General features: G+C 43.9%; 1 protein-coding gene across 2 annotated transcripts in view; it reads left to right on the top strand.

Annotated features, from left to right (window-relative positions):
- The window catches only part of FAM219A (family with sequence similarity 219 member A), a 430,729-nt gene that overhangs the window by 241,724 nt on the left and 168,459 nt on the right, over positions 1 to 20,546 (top strand). For both annotated transcript variants that reach the window (XM_086960280.1, XM_086960278.1), the window contains exon 2: positions 17,188 to 17,287. In XM_086960280.1, the coding sequence (XP_086816406.1) occupies positions 17,188 to 17,287 (100 nt within the window). The remainder of the gene's footprint in view (positions 1 to 17,187; positions 17,288 to 20,546) is intronic.

Genomic DNA, 20,546 nt, shown 5'->3' on the forward strand with positions numbered 1-20,546 from the left:
GATCAGATCGTTTAGTGCTTGGATCCCTGTTTCGTTGTGAACCAAGGAATTGGAAGTAGACTTGGGTAAACATAAGAGCTTTTTCAGGAAGAGGTTCTCCTCTACCTGAAGGCTCTTGGCAGATGACACACCCCAAACTCCTGCCCCATAGAGGGCAGCAGAGAGACATTTGGCTTGGTAAATATTTAACATGTCTTTAATTCGTCTATTCCCCAGTTTCTTGTCAAACAGAAAGACCCCATTGGCGCTCCTAATCATCTTAGTTCTGACCACCTTATGTTCAGTGGCCCAACTCCCATTATTAGAAAAGGTAATTCCCAAATAACAAAAGTTATCAACTTTTTTCACTGGTTCACCATCAATAACGTAGTGGGTTTTACCTATTCTATTAACTTTTCTAGAACCGCATTCCATTACATAAGTCTTAGCCTTGTTAATCACCAGTTTCCTATTCTTAATGAAGGATACAAAACAATCCATTAAACGTTGGAGGCCCAAGGGTGTCCTAGACAGTAGCACTGCGTCATCCGCATAGAGTAATACAGGTATGTTAAAGTTATTAACTCTAGGGGCATCTGCAGCGACTGCCTGTAGGGCAGATTCGACCTCATTAATAAAAAGGGTAAAAAGCAGGGTTCTAGAACGCACCCCTGTCTGATACCCCTTCCTATCCCAAACTTAGTGGTACATTCCCCATTGGGTCCATAGCGGACGCTGGTGCGGAGTTTTTCATACAGTCGGGCTAAGAAATAAATAATTCCTTCAGGGGCACCCATTTCCAGTAATTTGGCCCATAATATTGTGTGGTCTACCAAATCAAAGGCACTACTAAGGTCGGCGAAACAAAGGTAAAGCGACCCGTTTTTCGCCTGGGTACATTTTCCCACTAATAGCTCTAAATTCAGACACTGTTCTATAGTACCACGGCCTTTTCTAAAGCCAAACTGACAGTTACTTAGAATCTCGTTTGATTCTGCCCACTCTTCTAATCTTACAAGGAGGACCCTACTCATAATTTTAACTGATGAATCCAATAAGGATATAGGTCTGTAATTTTTTGCATCTCCCCGATCTCCTTTCTTGAAAATAGGGATGATTATTGACTCTTCCCAGGTAGACGGTATATTACTGCAAATAGCTGTGTTAAAGATTTTGGTAAGCAGTGGGCCCCAAATATCTGGCGCGGTCTTATACACGTCTATGGGAACGCCATCAGGCCCCTGGGCCTTACCTCCTTTACTAGCTCTTATACTAGCCATAGTCTCACTGATGGTAATATCTAAGGCTAGGATGGGCCATCTATCTCCATTGGTATCTGCTAAATTACTAGAGTCAAAGATGTTAGAAAAATGCTGGATCCACGAATCCATGCTCACGTTAGAAGTGAGTTCTGGGACCTTGTCATCTTTTAGGAATGGGCTATTCACCGTGGACCAGAACAGGGTACAATTATTCGTGTCCGCTGCTTGGGTGAGATTGTCCCAGGCTTCTTGCTGTAATTCAGCTTTTCTATGTTTGAGGGTCGTGTTATATCCCTGTCTAAGTTGGACCACCAAAACTTTGTCCCTTGGTTTAACTGCAAGGGCCTCTTTAAGTTCCTTACGGGCATTTGAACAAGCATGATCAAACCAACCCCTTGGACACCTTGTTTTAGACCCAGCCTCTTTAGTAAACTTTTTATTGATAATGGAATTAATACTGTTAAAGTGATCAATACTGTCAGACGAGGTGTCTTCCTGTTCTAAAATTGCCGTGATATCCATCAGACAACTAGAGATAATGGAATCTGATATTATAGCAGCTTTTTCTCCTTTCCACCTCAGTCTATAACCATTCTGTCTATGGGGTTCAATATTATTGATAATACCTTGTTCACAGACATGATTTTTTCCCCAGAAGGTTAATTCAGTAGTCAAACAGTTATGGTCACTCAACATAATATCTATCACATTGGGCATCGGGCATAGCGGGGCAATAGTTGATGACATGCATATATAATCAATAACGGTATTAGCGCCCCTTCCTTTAAAAGTTGGAATATTTCCGCCCATATCATTTTTAGCATTATCCATGATTTCCAAGTCATAATGAATCATAAAATTATTCAAAGTTTCCCCGTAGGTGTGATGGGGAAAATGGACTTCAGCTTCCCCCTGTCGGTTATACACACCACAAACCTTCTGGGTGGATAATGGGCACACAGGTACATTAAAATCCCCCACAAAAATAAATTCAAATACACTATTAAAATTCCTCACGAAATTATTCACTGCCGTATCTAATTCATTAATTGCTAAATGTCTAGTGTTGTCAAAAACATTGTTATAGAAATTTATCAATAAAATGTTTCTACCAGATTCTTGTGTAAGCCATAGGATTTGCGAATGCGCCCCCACATTAACAAATTTTTTCACAAAAATGGGTAGTTTGACAGAAATTAACACCAACAAACCGCCTTTAGCTCTACCATGTGTTGAGGGCAATTCTGGGAGCTCATAGGACACATACCCCTCAATGCCTTTGAAATTTTTACTCCAGGTTTCCTGAAAACACAGGATGTCAAACAAATACACAAAATCATTCCAGCCTAAGGCATCCTCCTTGGCCATAATTCCCGCAATGTTCCAGCTAGCAATGTGACAGGTTATCTTCTCTCTTTCTTTGCAAGCATTTGACAATTCAACACTAGATATGGGCATGTTATTCTCTGTATTAAAAAGCTCTATGTTAGGTATAAAGTTTAGGGTATCTCCCCCGGTCAAAACACAGTTCAAGCATACATTACCCGTTTCTTCAGTTAACAAAACGACTTCTTCATTAGGAGTACTAAACCCTAGATCCCTAAGAGGTTCAATCTCATGTCAATCGTTCTGGTCTAGGTGACTCAGGGACTGAAACCTGTTCTGAGTAGGGACCTGGTAAACCATTCCGTTATCATACAAAGGGGAGTTGCCAAATGGTACAAATGGGTTGGGGGTATGCATTAAGGGAACATTCCCCCCGAACATAGGGTTCCCCATATGCAGCGGTGTTGTGAATGGACCATTTTGTGGGCCAAAGAAGAAGTTAGGCATCAATGGTCTATTTACCATAGGTGGATAGGTAGAGTTACTCGGAGCCCTCTCCTTACAGTTTAATGGAGGTTGCCCACTGAGGTGGTTATAAAAATAGCCCAATGGTCTAGCAATTACTTCAGTCTCCGACTGTGTAATTGAAGCCGCTCTAAGCAAGACCGTTGCCACATGTTGAGGGTGCTTGAAGTATATTATCACGCAATCCCCCCCGCCGTTTTTTTTGGTGTTACCTATCCAGTTGACTCTTCTGATAGAGATAATTTGGTCAGCATAGCCAACTGGATAGCCACAATGACGGTGTAACCAGGAAATGGTTTTATTTCTCAAAGAATCAGGTGTCTCATATTCACTTGGGGGCTGAGTGAGAATGGGGACGTTAGTTAAAACCACCACGTAAGGTACACAGTCAGGTGGTAGATCAACAGGGCGTCTACAAATCCTAGTGGGCACCCCCTTAGATCCTCCCGTCGTATCAGTTGAACTGTCACCATAGGTGCTGATACTTGCGTAGGAGCTTGCATGGGGGCTGAAAGTTTAACACCCGGCAAAGTACTTGTAGCCCCCTGGTTGGATGGGTTTGAAGATCTTCCTCCCTCCTGAGACGATGTAGGTAGTGGTTTTTGTGGTTTCGGTTGTTCTTTAGAGGAGTGATTCCTAGTAATAGTGGGAGGGGCACTAGTAGAGGCTTGTGGCTGCTCCTTATCCCTAGTGGGAGCAGTAACAGGACAGGTTGACTTTTTAATGTCGGCTAAAGACTTTTCTAAGTTGTCTGCATGCTTACCCACCAAGCCCCTTAACCTAGCTACTTCCTCCTGGAGATCTCCTATCTTAGTGAGCAATGGCTCTACCACCATACTAAGTTTACTGAGAATAGTACTCGTTAGTGAGTCAATTTGGTCAGGCTTCAAGGAAACATATTTATCTAGATTCGGGGTTACTAAATCATCAGTATGTTCCAGTTGGGTCATATCTTTTTTTCTTTTTGAGATATGACTACCTCGCTTGGGAATTGGTTTTCTACAAGCTCGCATAAATTTGGAAGCCCTCCCAGATTGCTGAGGTGTCCCCCCAACATTATCACCTTGGTCATCTTCCCCCATTGTTGACTTGTCTAAGGCCTTAGTCGCTTCGACATTTATGCTAACAATGCTATTATCAAGTTCCACAGGAGCGACCATCTCATTAGCAATATTGTCAGAGTTTACATGATTATTTGCATCGACGGACAAAGTCAAAGGAGGGTCTGCATTAGTACTTTTTCCTAGTGACTTCCTCCTGTCGCTGTTAATTTTAGACACCACTTTCAGTAAGTAATTATCCGGCAATGTACTTTGGACTGACATTTCTGGGATTGCTTTAACAGTATCCGTTAAACTTTGGTTAAAAAACAAGGGGAAACAGGTATCTTTTCCATGAAATGTCTTTCAATGGTACTCACAGTTCGTGCCAAGGGGGGTGGCCCTGCCCGGCCTCCTCTGGCCCCTGACGGCCACAGACGGCCCCGCCCTTGTCCCGGGCTTCTCCCGCGCGCGACTCGCGGGGCGAGAGGGGGTGTCAGCCTTTAACTGGCGCCTCCGGGCGCTCTTAGCACGTCACGGGCGCGCTGTAGGCAGAGGGCGTGCTGGGGACTGTAGTCCGGTCTCGGGGACGCCTCCCGGCGTGTGCTTGTCCCGCCGTTTCCCTCACGGCAAAGCCCGATGGCCACAAACTGCTGGTAAGCCTCTGGTGTTCAGGTGAATGACTTGAAATTGTGCACGTATGCACAATTCACTGTCCCCGAGTTCTTGTGTTATGTGCGTATTAGAGACACATCTGCTACCTTCACTCAAAGAGAACTTCTGTATGCCACTAACACACATTTAGCCCGTGCATGGCACACACGACACACAAACGTACATTCAATACTGAGGACACTGTCCATAACATGATGTGAGGTGTGTGTAAAACACAGAATAGAGTATTCATGGAAGGGATTTTCACTGTTCAGGTCTCAATCTGTGAGAACCATCTTATCTCATTCATTGTCTGTTCTCCTCTCTCCACCTTCATTCAGAACAACTTCATAGCTAATCCCCTTGGCTTCCTACTTGCATTTGTCCCGCTTTGGTGTTCCCGGTCACATCCCCAGTGGAAATAGAACACATGATACGGTGTTACTTGATGCAAATGCATTGACTTTAGTCCAGCACTTCAAGTAACAAAGGGCCAGATCCTTTTAGCTGGTTGGTCCTCTTTGGTGGACTCTGCATACCCAACAACTCTGACCCAACATTCTGATTTTAAATGCAAGTCCCACCTTCATATCTCAGAAATGCAGAAACCCCTCTATAAATTGCCCCCACTCAGTCTGGTAATCCGTATGTTAATAACTCTAGCTAACATGGTTTGATTTTTTTTGTTTTTGTTTTTATTTGTAAACCGTGATGAATACCCGAAGGTGTCTGGGTGCTAGCGTCTACCCGGCAATATTACTGAAACAGACCTAACTATGAACATGACAAAGATAAAGAAAGCCAATTTTTTAACATGCTTTCTGAAAATCAATAGATTGCAGAGGCTGCCCCCAAAGGCGGCCTTGAGGGCTGGTGCCATAATATACGCCAGGGCCCTGCCATAAGCTGGTTTTAGCCACCTGGAAGCGCTCAGAAGCAAAAGAGGCGCTTTCCTCGTGGCAAACTCGTGCCAGAGAGGGGCCTAGTCACCTGGCCAATGGGGGGCAGGTGATGATTGAACCCCTCAATCATTGTGCAACCCCAGGATCTGCTGGGAAATCCTGTGGTGAGGCACTGAGGTTCCTTCTCAGTGTGAATAGGAGACTGGGTTCATGTTGAACTTGGGGAGATATCAGACTGTCTGCGATAAGGGCCTGGATACGAGGTTGTTGCAAAGTGCCACATGTATCAGGTGCTTGACAAGTGTGCAGACTTCTTTTGGTCTGGATCTGAGGTTCCTTCTTGATGTGCTCTGGGGAGCAAGACGTCTGATGTATTTGAGATGACATCCCAGTTTGTGGAGCAAGCCCCATGATCTTGTGACTCTTATTGGTGTGTTGAAGATGCTTGCGATATCCTGGGTGCCATCCCAGTGTCTTGGTGGAGTGGGTGGTCTTTCTGTTGTGGATAACAAGGGATATGACATTTGTGGATGTATTTTGAGGGTTGACAGTGGAGGACTGTGCCTCAAGCTAATTTTCCTTCTTGTGTATCATAGGGAGCCTAGTTTCGTTTATCCCAGAAGGTACCGCAGATTCAGCCTCCATACCTAGTGTTTCGTGGGCTCCCTCACTTATTGTTACTGATCTTGCATTTGTATGTGGTATCCAGGAAGATCTGGATCCGAGTTTCCGTCTCTGTGTGTATCGTGGGAGTTGGGTTTATAATGTACTTGGGGAGGTACTCCATTGTGTGTTTAAGGTTTTGAATCCATCACTGCCACTAGTGTCTCGTGGGGTGTCAGGTTATTGTGGTCTCCCAAGAGGATCTGGATTGTCTCTGATTATTAATGCCTCGAGGTCTGCCAGGTTTAAGATGTTGAGCTATTCCATTGGGGTGTTGTATGGATGACCTCTTCTTTTGCAGGGTAACACGGGTGCCAGGGTTGTGAGGTAAATGTGTGTAAATTATCACTACCTTTGCGTGGGGACAGGCTGGATCTGATGATTGGGTTGTGGGGAACCAGAATTCTGAAATTTCCTTTTGCCCAGATGTCTGTGCACTGTCTCTTTAATTTGACCATGAGTTCCATCAGGAGACTTATTCAGTCTTGGAGCGATATTGATGTGATAATTCTTCATTCTCAATTACTGCCCAGACCCCTATTTCTGCATGCATGTCCTACACCTAGGATCATATTGAATACGTATACTCGGTGTAAATGAGGGTATTGCTCAAACACGTCGGGGGAGCTTGTGCTTCTCTTGCACAAGGGAGGTGGTCTGGTAGTTCTGTCTGGAGCAAGGCCGCAAATGATTTGTACATGGGTGGTCCCTGCATGTGGGTGGCACAGTGAACAAATAAATCCCATACAGCATGACCAAGTGTACTAGCCAGTCTCTGCGATCAATTCAAGCATTCACCACCTGTTTGTTTTCACTGCTGAATAAACGGACTTGAAAAAAGGTTGAGAAGTAGTAGTGACTCAGCCTTTGTTATGCAAATGGTTCTCAAAATCAGCAGCAGGGCCATCCTGGGTGTAGTTGCTCAGTTTATATTTAACCAGTGAAATTATAAAACTTAGTAGATTTGTTATTTTAACAAAACGGAGTCAAATCAAACCATCAGTTAAATAATACACCGTAATTAAAAATTTTGATAAATTGCATCGAATCAGGTCCACACAGATTGTGCACAGAGAACAGATGCAGAGCATAAATCACCCAAAACACATCCCGTTTAATGTGCAGCCCAGCAGCTGTCAGTGTGATGGGTGTTGGGCAAGCACCTGTCATAAATACAGGAACACCAAACTAATCAACGCTTTATGGACCCAGGTGTCCTGCTTGAAGCTATGCCCCTGTCAGAAACCAGGAATACCCGTAATTTATAACGGGAAGTAATCCGAAAAGATATGGGAGCACATAATATACATTTATAATGCTGGAGTTAAACAAAAGATACCTTTCTAGCTTAAAATACAAGCTTCAAATAGAAATGTGATGGGGCAGTAAACCTTAGCACTGTAGTCTTCTTTTTATGGATGAAATTGAGAACAATACAGCAGATGACCTAAAGAACTCACAAGCTGTGTGCTGGCCCAGTATGCGGCACACTTCACACCTGTGCACACAGTATGTACAGTGCAGTTCATAAGTTGCGCACTGTGCATCTTTTCTAGATTTACATGCTGTGCATTATTCTGCCGTCTACAAGTTGGGTTCTGAAAAGCGTGTAAATAATACTTTGGGGGCATCGAAAGTAAGTGGAGCGTACACCAGTAACAATGACATTGTATACCACGTCTTATGGGAGCAGCTGACTCGGGAGTTCGCAGGCTCACGGTCCGATCCCCGGCGGCAGCTCGGCTCAGCACCAGTTGACTCTGGCTAATAGCTCACTTAATGCCCCCGACGGCCCCCCGTGCCTTGAGACCTTATGGGGTGCGGGGGATATGTTCACGCTCTACAAATAATGATAATTATTATTTATGAGCAAAGCCTGGTAGAAAAGGTCGTGGTTAATGTGTGACATAATTTGTGGTAGTACGTGTGTTACGTTAAGGTTCTCCTGGAGTTTTCAAGGTATTCAATTTTGGTAAAGTTTTAAAGTTTGGATGGGGCAAATATCACTGGATTTCCATGTCGGGGACTGCCGAGAAAGCCATTGCAATACCCCTGATGTGCAGGAATAAAACTGCCCCCATGCCAGGGTCTTGCTTTAAAATATATCTCTTGTAGGGGAGTTTGTTTTACAAAAAGAAATATTGCATATTAGGCAAAGAAAACAATGCACCCAAGATACCAGTAGATTATTTGTATGCAGGAAGATCTTAACCGGGCAGGGAGGAATCTGAAAATGTGGTGGGCAGGCTTCCCGCAGGGAGCAGAGGCCAGAGCCTCCACTGGCTTGACTCACCACCCACCAAAGTTCAGATGACCTGTCTGTGGTGGTGTTGCATAGGAGTACCCTAGGAATAAAGTGAAATGCATGACCATTGAGCTAAAGTTTTAAAATCAATTTTACATTTAATTTGGGACTTTGTAGGTGTAGTGAACATGAGTGATGCATTTTTTACATAACATTTTAGGAGGGATGGGATGCTATTAAAGGACGAGGCTGCTTCCTCTATTAAACGGTGCTTCAATATTGTGAAGTTTTTAATTGTTTGGTAAGACGGTAAACCGTTTGAGGATTTGTGGGTATTATCTTCATTTTATATATTGGTGTAAAGAATGCAGTTTTAATTTGGAGAACATTTGTATTTTTTGTTAGTTATACATTTTGCTAGTTATACGATATTATTGTTATAATCTGAAAACAACTTATGTTAAATAATAAATAAAACCTCAAAAAAATCTTGACAAGTAATTGAAAGATTCAAAAAGAGAAGCAAGAATTCAAAGCACTACCACGTTTGTACAAAACGAATGCACTCGCCAGTTTTCTTTTTACAGAATGCTGCACCTTGGCATGCAGGTCTGGGTGAGGTCTCGGGACATCTGTGAAAAGGGCTTAGTATTTTCGCATTTAAAGTGTGCCAAGGTGTTTGACTAGCCAGCCAGAAAATAAAGCTGCCCCCTCACCTAGTGAAACCGTCGTCTCGGATGTACTAGACCGTAACCTGAGAATCAAAATTCATGTGGATGGATTACTTTTGGAAAAGACAGTAGGCTGGTGTAGAACTGTGGATTAGCAATAAATGAGATGCTCAGATGTGGGTGGAAGAGCCCCTTCTTCTGAGAACACAACATCTCCACATGATAGGATTCACCACCCACAAACATCCTGCTTCAGTGTAAACAACCCTGAGTCGTGTCTGTTGGCTCCAGTCCTTGTTCAGCGCTTCATCACTCTCTAAATAGGTTTCTGCTTATGAGAAACAGGGCATATATACAGATATACCATGCATGAGAACGGTCTGTGCAAATTGTAGGTGTTGAACTAATTTAGTCTGGCACTAGTTTCCCTAATTTGGAAAAAACATTTTACCGGGCATAGTATTGTATACCATAGATCATGCATGTAGACTCCAGAGCAACAAACAAATAATTCTAATCAAAAAAACTAACATACAAACATATTTATAAAAATATACTGTTCTTTTATTGCCTTGCGAGGATTTCGTGCTGGGGTTTAACGCCAACTGTCAATTGGTGGTCAGCCCTGTGTGCAGAACTGGTTCCAAAGCAGGCACAAACACAGCTTGCACTTGCTATGCTTGTGAGAGAGGCGCACATTACATTTGTGCCTGGTTCTCACATTATTCTTGCACCTGACTTCATTCTACATGAACACTCAAGTATTCTACGTGGCTGCATTAGATACCTTTTGTGGTTGGAAACTGTTGGAAAGCAGGTGGTTGGGGGCTGCAGCAAAGTTTTGGGAAGATCTTCAAAATGAACCTTAAGAGAGTTAACAAAATGCTGTATGTTTAGAAATGGTGTGTGTCTTTTGGGGGTTGAGGCACTCTCGCTTGTCAGTGTGATTGAACTAGAATAGCCTAAGTCCCTTTAAGAATGACCGACGGAGTGGGTATGATAATCGCCTTTGGCTGGTGCTGAAAACCAAACCTAAAGAGTGTGCAGCACCCAGGACAAGTCTAGATACAGGGACCATTCTGCCACTAAAGTAAGGTTGAACCTCTAGGCCTGAAAGTCTCAGCCTGCACTTTGCAAAGAATAAAGGAAAGGTGCAGTACAATTCTCTGACTGTATTTACACTCAGGAGTGTACTTTGTAACCTCTTCCCCAGCCCTGGAGCATGCGAATGAAATATGCCACAGGGTAGCTGCACCAAATAATTCCTTATTCTTCAGCATACACTCACACACTGCTCCTTATCTCATACCTAACATTGATCACCACCTAACATGTCCCCACATATCACGTGTTTTCTCTCCCAAATCCGCCCTGAACCACAAGGGTTTTAGAGTGCATAGCATGAATATGCTACATCTCCCCGTTTGTTAAAAAAAAGGTGACTGACATCACCAAAATCACATTTCCTCGATTAGTCGACAAGGCGCTTGCACTTGTCGGCTAAGGTGATCCGAGATGGTTGAGTTCCACCCTGACAGGGACATAGGCTCAGGTGCTTGAGTAGGACATGCTTTCGAGGTCGCCTCATGCATGGTTTCAAGACTCGACAAGTGTCGTAGTAGGTGTTTAAAGTGTGATGCGTCCTGAGTGATGGATTGTTCTGGAGGATGTGCTCTCACAATGTGTCCTTTGCAAGCAACAGCCTGTAAAGGAGTGTCTGTTTTCCATTTTTGACTCTGATTAACCCTTGCCCAGTCTCCTTTGTCTAAGACTGTCTCTGTGGCATGGCGACGCAGATCTGCATACGTCTTTTCTTTTCTGAGTCGTATTGATGTCTCGAACCTTGTCATAGTTCACTGATCGATCCGAGGTCCATTGGGGTAGTTTTGTGCTGATGGCTTTCCCAAATAGCAAGGTTGCTGGGCTCTCACCAGTTGTGGAGTGAGGGGTTGATCGATAGGCCCGAAGTGCCTGGCACAGGGGTCAGGGCACAGGGCTTGGCTTAGGTTGATTCCCTCCATGTGCTCTCGTTGAATGACCCTCGTTCAACTACACCATTGGCCTCGGGCCAGAGGGGTATACACTCTTGGAATTTGATGCTGAGTCGGACAAGAAATTCTTTGACCTCTTTGCTGTTAAAGAATAGGCCATTATCAGATTTTAGGATTTCAGGGATTCCCCATGTTGCAAAGATGTCATCAGGCCAATCTATGACATTGTCATGATTGTCGAAGACCGGTCTTCCACTAAAGGAAAACATGAATACTCATCTGTGTCTACCATCAGATGATGTCCATTCCCTAAAGGCCCAATAAAGTCAACAGCAACCCTCTCCCAAGCATGGGCAGGAAGGTGAGACATTGTCACTCTGTGCTGCATCACCTTGGGAGACAATTGCAAATCTGACACGCCCCCAGTTCCGACTTAACTCGCTTGTCTAGTTGAGTAAACCACACTCGCTCTCTTAAGGCCTTCTTGGTGGCCACAATCCCACAGTGTCCTTCATGGGCCAGCGCGATGACCTGCTGTATTAGGCTTCCAGGTGTGATGATTCTTAAGCCTCGCAGTAATACACCTTCTTTAGTGATTGCCAACTCATCCTGTATATATTTTAACGTTTGGAATTCAATATCATCGGCTTGGGGTCGGGTACTTCTCCTCCATGGTTGTGTAGTTATAAGTTCTTTACCTGCACAGGTGGCAGCAATGATGTGTTCCATAGACAGAGTCACTGGTTCGCTGGATCTCACAATAAAGTTGAGCCAGGCTTCAACCATTTTGGATGCCGAACTGCGACGATGTAGAGGCATTCGTGAAAAGTAATCCGCTGGGTTTTGATTCTTCCCTAGTTTATGCACAATCACATAGTTGTACTCTTGCAGTCTCTACCCCCACCTCTTGATGCTGGTGGACAACTTCGCCTTCGGGTTACCAAAGATTGTAATTAATGCCTCGTGATCTGCAACGATAGTGAATTCTTTTCCATAGAGGAAAACATGAAAATGGTCACAAGCCACACCACAGTCAGAATCTCCTTCTCCGGCCGAGAGTAAGCATGTTCTGTTTCATATAGGCTTTAACTGGCATGGGCTACAAGGTGTCTCTGAGCATTCAGATGGCCATTGTTTTGGCTAAGGATTGCTCTAGCCCTACCGGACTCGCATCAACTGTTATTTCAGTATGTAACTTGGGGGCAAAGTAGTCAATTTCAGTTGCTTTCTCAATTGCATGTTTGATGTCTTTGAAACTCTGGACGCATTTGGACGACCGATATGGTACATTTCACTTTGTTTCTTAGTGGGACACTTAATGTAGCAAAGTTGCAAATGTAGCTTGAGCAATAACTGGCCATGCCTAGAAAGGATTTCAGGATGGTAACATCTTTTTACGGGGCGACAAGTGGATGATAGGACTTGCACCTTGTCTGGATCTGGAGTATGTGCCCAAAAACTGGAGTTCGATTTTGTGAAACTCACACTTTGGAGCTTTCGGAGTGCTACCTGCATCAGCAAGTAACTGACACTTGGTTAAGGGCTTTGTTGTGTTTCTCTTGTGTTCTCCCAAAAACCAGTATGTCATCACTGTAATTGAAAGTAAATAACGTCCTGAAAGATCTCCGCAGCTGAAGATACTCCAAAACGTAGTCTTTTTTTATCTGAACAAACCAACATGAGTCGAAAAGTTAGTAATGTACCTGCAGTTCTCCTCCAGCTCCAGCCGCTACCGCTGCAGGTAAGAGCAGTGGGGCCAGGTGAGGGGGGATTTCGAGAGACGACCACGAGGGAAAATTATTTATTTAATTTTCCCTCGTGGTCGTCCCTCAAAATCCCCCCACCTGGCCCCCCTGCTATTACCTGCAGTGGCCGCGGCTGTCCAGCTCGAGTTGATGGTATCCTTTTTTGTATTCAAACAGAAAGACACTTTGACTTTGTTCAGTTACATGATCATGTCCATGATGTGTGGACCAGAGAGTCTCTTCCTCATAATGGCTTTGTTTGCCTGGCACAAATCAACAGAAATGTGCACTGCTCCACTACTGTCCTTTTTTGGTACTACTACTATGGGCGAGACCCATGGCTTGGGGCCTGTGGAATGTTCAATGATGTCATGCTTTAAAAGCACTTCCAACTCTTTCTGTACAGATTCTTGTAAGTGGAAGGCAACTGCGGTGTCGCTGAGCCACGGAGTGAATGTCTTCTTTGATGTGAAGCTGTACTTACATTTTCCGGAGTTTTCCCAGGCCATGAAACAACTAAGGGAACTGGCTCGTGATCTCAGGCTGAGCACAGAGGTTGTAGTTGAGGCATATAAACCCCATGTCAGCAGCAGTGGCAAAACTGAGCAAACAGACACTCAATGAAGTCACTTGTAGAATATGAATGGCGGTACCGTTGAAAACGGTCAGGGAGAGCAGCCTTGTTTTGTACGGGGCACTTATCTCCTACTCGTTGCCAGACGTAGTATCTTCCCCAGCCTTGGAGCATGCAAATTAAATATGCCACACAGAAGCTTTAGTCAAATACTTCTTTATTCCTTAACAAACACATACACTGTGCATTATCTCAATCTCAGCAATAATCACACCCTAACACCTCCTCGCAGATCACGTCTTTCCTCTCCAAAGTCCATCCAGAACCACAAGGGTCTTACAGTGCACACACTGCCTGGTTCTAAACATGCGGTACAAAAGGGGGTGGTAATGGACGGAGCATCTGAACCATTTTTTGCAATGGTTCTAAACTTAGCACCAGAGGGGCTCATAAAGGCAGCACTTCCTTTTGGTCAGCTTGCGAAGGACTATCTATGGAGCCATTTTAATTCATGTAAAACTAGTGGGCTGCAGCTGCAGGTGATAGTCACTGCTCGTCGATCTTGAAAGGATGTTTTGCAACTGAGTAAATGCCTGGGAGTGTCAGCCTCGGCTGCAGCCTGTCCACTATTTTTACATGCATTGCAGAGACTGGGGCGGGGATAGGTATGCTTCCACTGTCTAAAAATGGGTGGATAGACAGGATATCTAGGGGCAGCCTGTAGGCTGTGTTTTAAACTTGAAAGTGTTTGTCTAGTCCAGAGTTCTTCAAGCTGTGGGGCGCGCCCCCCTAGGGGGGCGCGACACCATCTCAGGGGGGGGGGGGGCGCAATCCACCCTAAAACCTCACCTTCATTGTTGTCCACTACTACGGTGCAGGAACGTTTGCTTCCTGCATTTCTACTTTATTTTCAAACGGGGCTTTTCCATTGGAGCACAGCATCCAATGAGCACATATAGACGTCACCACTGACATTCCACCAAGGAGGAGGATAGTATCGTCGATGGCAGGAAGTGCCGCGAAATTTGCGGGCATACAGCTCCTGAATACTGCTACCTATTGGTAATGTGGCGCTTTTTCAATCCTGTCAATTCCCTTGTGCTTCCTACCGAGGTTATCCTGTGTTTTACAGCCTCACTGGGAAGGATTTCGCCTCTGGAACATTTTACGTCGTGAACAGATAAGTGAAAAGGGCATTTTTACTAGAATGTTGCCCTGTGATTTACAGCCTTAGAGCACATATTCAGTGTTGCCCAGTTCTCGAAGGCCAAAGAGGGGGTAGGGAGGGGGGCTGGGGGGACCGATGGGGCACGACGTGCATACTTTTATAATTTTTGTCTTCTTTCTATGTAAAGCAGTGCAAGGTCAGTTAACATTAAACTGCAGAATGCTGCCATCTAGTGTTTTCCTGACTAATGACTGACTCATACCGTAATCATGCCCCTAGGCAGGCCGAGTTTTAATAATTGTGCTTTCTAGTTATCAGGCAGATATTATTTGCGACTTAGGCTATTTAAATTTTACAGATGGTCTGTCAATTAAATTACAGAAACAGCAAAACATTTGTTTAAAAAAGAACACCACTGCAGCAGTGTGAATAGCGCTGGTGCTAATAGCGCCACTATAGTTTGCAATAGCAAGAACTTTTCACATGGGAAGCAACACAACTCCCACCTGCACCAGTGACTGTGAAGACTTTGAAAGTGTTGAAAATGGCATGGTGGAACTTTGAAAGTGTTTCAAATGACTGTGCCAGAGACGTGGCAGGCTCAAAAGCTACAGCCTGAGGGCAACAGGAACTTATGTCTCAGGGCACAAGTCCTAAAAAAAGTAGTGGGGCGACTAACCTAGTTAGGCAGTATGCAAGGGACATCTCTGCACACGACATCAGACATAGCATCACAGAAAGTGGCATCACAAGCCACGAATTTACAGAATGTGGCATCACAAGAAGTGACATCAGATCTAAAGCCCTCACATATATGTTTAGCAGGTGTATCATTTGTAGGGTTGAGTGCAATGCGAGGCTAATAGCACAGTGAGCTATGGAAGATGATATGTGACTTCTACACCTTGCAATCCCCCAGTTTTGTGTGACACATCCTGTACATTAATTTACAAACTTATATAAGGTATTGTACATGTAATATGCGAGTGTTGATGTAAAGCACTCTTGACACCCTGTATTGGGATGAGTAGGGCGTTACAGGAACAAATAGTGGTACTTAAATTATTTCAACGCCTCCTCAGGTGTAGAAAGCTCTATATAAATGCAATTTGCTGTGTGTAAATACTGGGAAAGACCAACGCATCTGACATTCTTACAGTGCATGCATATCTCCTAAACATGGACTGAACAAACTGAAAAGCTGCCTCTCTTAAGTATGTGTGAAGTGCTAACCTTTGTTTCCCCTCCGCTTCATTTGCGTCTAGGTGTGAGGCTCCTGACTATTTTTAAAGTATTTTAATACTGAGTTATTAATCACTTACACAAAGCAACTTTCCAAAGAATAGAGCGCCACATTGCACAGGTTTTGTATAATTCTGGAAACCTTTATTATTTGTCGATAACAATTGTACAATCGGCAGGGCACGACTCACAGAAAAGCACAAGCAAAGGGCGGGGCCAATGGAGATAGGTGGGTTGTTTGTCCTTTGCATAATCATTCAACAGCTGCTCACTGCCAAATTTTGTGCACGTGCAGCACACTCGCGGACATGTTTGTGATTCCAATCATGGAGTCCCACTCTGCAACTCTGGGGAATAGCTTGCTTAATCTCCACAACGGCCCCCACAACGCTAAGGATGCCTGGCCTCCACCTTGGGGGTGCCCAGGAGTGGACGCCTCACAGGGAAAGCCAGGATGGGTTCCACAGCGGTATTCGTACAAGCGCCTTGAGACCCTTGCGGGTGAGTAGTGCGCTATACAAGTAAAAAATAAAAAAATAAAAAAAACATTATCAGCTGTTTGTTCAGTGACTCCTTTCCGTAATGCATAGCCCACAAATTACTGGCCAGAAGCCTTGTGTTTATATAGCGTTTACTGCTCCTGACTAGGCATTGCCTTGATAAATCACCAGAAGCCCATTCCACATTAATGGGAATGTCCATGCCTGCCCTTAATGTTCTGAGTAAGAAGGGTAATCTTGGAAAATTGTATTTTGAGCTGTGGAAAAAGCCTCTGACATTTACCACACCCACTGCCGTTAACTAAACACTCTTATTGTGTTGAACATTATTAGCTGGATATGGCCCGGGACATGCATGTGGCGGTCGATTATGTAGTGTACCAGATTCCAGAAATTTCTGTCAGGAGGTGGGGGGGCCCGACATTTCAAAAAATTCAGCTGGGGGGGTCAACCTACAAAAGTTTGAAGACCTCTGTTCTAGTCCAATAGCATCCATGAAACTGTGTCCAATGGTCCTATTGTTAAAGTGAAAAATTAGGTCTCCACACGCACGTACAAATGATTTGATGTGCTTTCATACCTTTTCCTGCAAATTTGATTTATTACTAAAAAAAACAACCAAAAAACAGTCCATTGGCAGCCGTGCAAAGGAAGTTCATTTCTTTACCTATTGCTCATGAGTGTCTCTTTGTCTTTGCAGGATCCTGCTGCCGCTGCCATCGCTGACGGAGACTGCGACACAAGAGAGGGTGAGACCGTAGCCATGAATTATAAACCATCGCCTCTTCAGGTGAAGTTAGGTAAGGTTCTGTGGCATAAATTGGTTCCATCCAGAAAGTACTGCGCTCTTAAGAGACATCATGAACGCCAAGTCATTGACAGCATTACTTCTCTGAGGAGAGAGATTGGGATCGCTGATCATATTCTGTTTCATATACTAGTACCACAAAGAAAGAGCTCATCCAGAGATTTTCAGAAGAGCGAGAGACAGAGACCGAGACCCAGCTAGCATTTGGTCAGTCCTTTTGACAGTTTGCCACTGCTTGGATGGGCTGTCCATCTGTCTGGCAGGGTATTGCATTTGATCGATTGTTACCTTGTCACCGGTGTGTTCCTATTAGTAGTTCTTCTGTTAAACTGCACGTGACCTGATGAGCAGCTTGTACTTGTCAACCAGTTTGTGTTCTTCGATATATTACTTTGCTGACACAACATTTTAATTGCTGAGTTATGGCTTGTTTTGCTTGGGAAGTGTGTGATGATTGGATGCTTTGGCCTGTTTTAAAGTGTTCTTCCTAAATCTCCATTGCACATTAATTTTTTTACTTTACTGTTGTGATAAAATATTGGATTTGCATTCTTATTTGTTTACAAAGTAATATGTTTGCACATAGTCTTCTTTAAAGATGCAAAGAAAATACAGGCCCTGTGTCAAAAGTAACTACTAGTCAATATTTTGCTGGTCATGCTTTTTAGGTTCACTACTTAAAAATCAAGCAACATCGTCCGACTCTTTCTCATAACACTCTTCTTTTGAGAATACAGCTTACCTCTGGTTTACTTCCAGCTTCTACATTTTGCGGCCCAAGAGGTTAGTTAATTGTGCTATTTTCTTTGACATACACAAAGTCCCCCAACTATTACTTAGCACTTAATCAGTTTAAGGTTTGATGCCAAGCACCTAACCATCACATGCACAAGCTACGCATGATATATAGGATTTAATGGTTGCCCCCTGAGATCCTTATTTATACTTTATGGGGTCGTTTCATTTTATATGTTCTTGTGAGACCAAACCCAGCATTGGTTGCACTTTGTGTGCTATTTTCATGATTATTCTGTAATATTTATTAAATGGTGTTTTCATTGATGTACGGGATGTTTGTTGTTTGGTGCATTACTTTTTTGACATCTTAGATTTACTTTTAGTAGGTTTATATTAGGAATTGTGAAATAGTGGAGCGTGATGGTTTGACGCCTGGCAGTCAGGAATTCTAGACAATGCGAATACTTTATAGCCAAGAACTAGTTGCTGACGTGCACTGAGAGCACAGCAGAAACATATTGTGACTCTGTCGGACTTCGGCTTATCCTTTGAAAGCAGAGGACATAGATCATAAAGAGGACATCCTGGCTAGAAGTGAGTCAGTTCTTTGAAGATAGTTGGAAATAAATAAGATTGAAGGGGCACTTCCATTCTGTTTAAATATGTATAGAAAGTCCTTTATCAGAATGTCATCCAGTGGGCTAGAAAGGAAAAATATCTGGAACGGTTTTAGGTCAGGCAGCAAACACCCAGAAGAAATGCAAAATGAGCTGTTTAGCTATGTAAGAAATACCTGCACACCTCTAAGTGTAAAAAACACACTTTGAAGTGTTGTGTCTACTCATTACTGTCTTGACAGTTCTTACAAGTTCTAAAAGATCTATTGTTGCACATAAAGGTGAGCAGCACCATGGCAATGTCCTACCTGACTCTAGAAACCCTACCTTTATTCCATCTCATGCTTTCTTTTGCATGGTTGATCTTTGGCGAAGGGTTTAATCATGTCGAAGAGATTCATTTAAAAGGGCAGTTTGAACTCCAGGTGTTTTCTGTCCACCACCATGGAGAGCACCTGCGCAGCTACTCAAACCATTAAGAGGCAGGCCCTCGACAAATACTGTTCCTTTAGGGCATAGCAGATCTAGCTCGCTGTAATCCTGTTTTTTTTCATTCGCAACAGAAGCTTCACGTCTAGTCGTCCACCCTGTTGCAATTTTGGGTTGTTTTCAGGACCAAGATACCCTTTTTCAGTGATCTAGCACGCAATAAAACTCGCGTTGTGGGAACTGCAGCATGACCCCGCTTCAGGGCTAGGAGTCTAAACAGTGTTGCCTGGTGGATGCCCTTTAAATCTGCTGGTTCCAAGTTTTTCATCCTGTTTTCGCACCGGAGCCTGTGTTGTACTGGTTCGGTTTGTAGTGAAGTCAGGTAGGTATGCCTTCCTTCGGGTCTCTTCTCTCCTGGGCGGTGTGCATCAGGGCCCTGAACAGGGATCCATATTGCCAGATTGTATGTCAGTGAAACTTACCGAAAACACTTGTTCCTTAAATTCCAGTTTGACTGGTACAAGCGGAGGAGGAAGCCCTGGGAGCGGATCGGTGGGAGAGCCAGGTGCACAGGGGGCTGCCCATAGGTGCAGGAAGCATAGGGAAAATGAAATGAAATCATGTCCCATAAGGGAAACGATGTAGCATATTTATTTCCATGTTTCTTTGACTAGTTTCTAGGGCCCTGTACCTGGAGCCAATGGCTTTACAATGCTTTCTTTCCATTCCGTTTTTTCCCCTTTACTTTTATTATAAGCTGTTTCACAGAATTAATTTTCCTCCCTTCTACATTAGCATTTCTCTCAGCCCGCATCGCAACGTGTGATTACTTTTGTCCTTTGATTTGACCGCATTTTATTTGAGCACCTTTGAAAGCGGTGGCAAAATGTGTATTTTAGAAGTAAAGACACCTACAAGTGTGTCTTTGAATGTTTGTGCTTGATGATGAGCCTTCATCAGAGCCTGCTTTATATTCCACAGTGGAGTTCCCATTTTGATTCTGTGCTGAGGTTAATGCTCCACTGTAGGTTCTTCTGGTTGAAGGACACTCCTCGCTGTGGGCTTGTTGCAGCAGAGAGATGAATATCAGACTCTGTGTGATTGAGGTTTCTTTAGAAGCTCGGTTATAATTGCAGCAACGTTTCTTATCTCAACGGATTGTGTATATGCGCCCACAGTCCACTCCTTCCCGGTAACATAGCTGAGCTTAACTTGTTCTGGCCCAACCGCGCTGCTGTGGCTGCCCCTAGGCACCTATTTAGTGATTGACGTGTCCTTGATCCCACCCTGGTTGGAATAAAGATTACCTACCCTGGGAAAGCTGGGTAATGAAGCAGAGACCACATATTTTCCACTAGGCCTGGTCTGGAAATGGCAGGATCATTTTTGATGTCTTGATGGAATAGATACAAGGAGGTAAAACCTTGGAAAAAGAAACCAGACGTGTTTTGGTCACACATATCGTGA

Source organism: Lissotriton vulgaris, chromosome 3_1, assembly GCF_964263255.1.
Source record: "Lissotriton vulgaris chromosome 3_1, aLisVul1.2, whole genome shotgun sequence".
Taxonomy (NCBI): Eukaryota; Metazoa; Chordata; class Amphibia; order Caudata; family Salamandridae; genus Lissotriton; species Lissotriton vulgaris.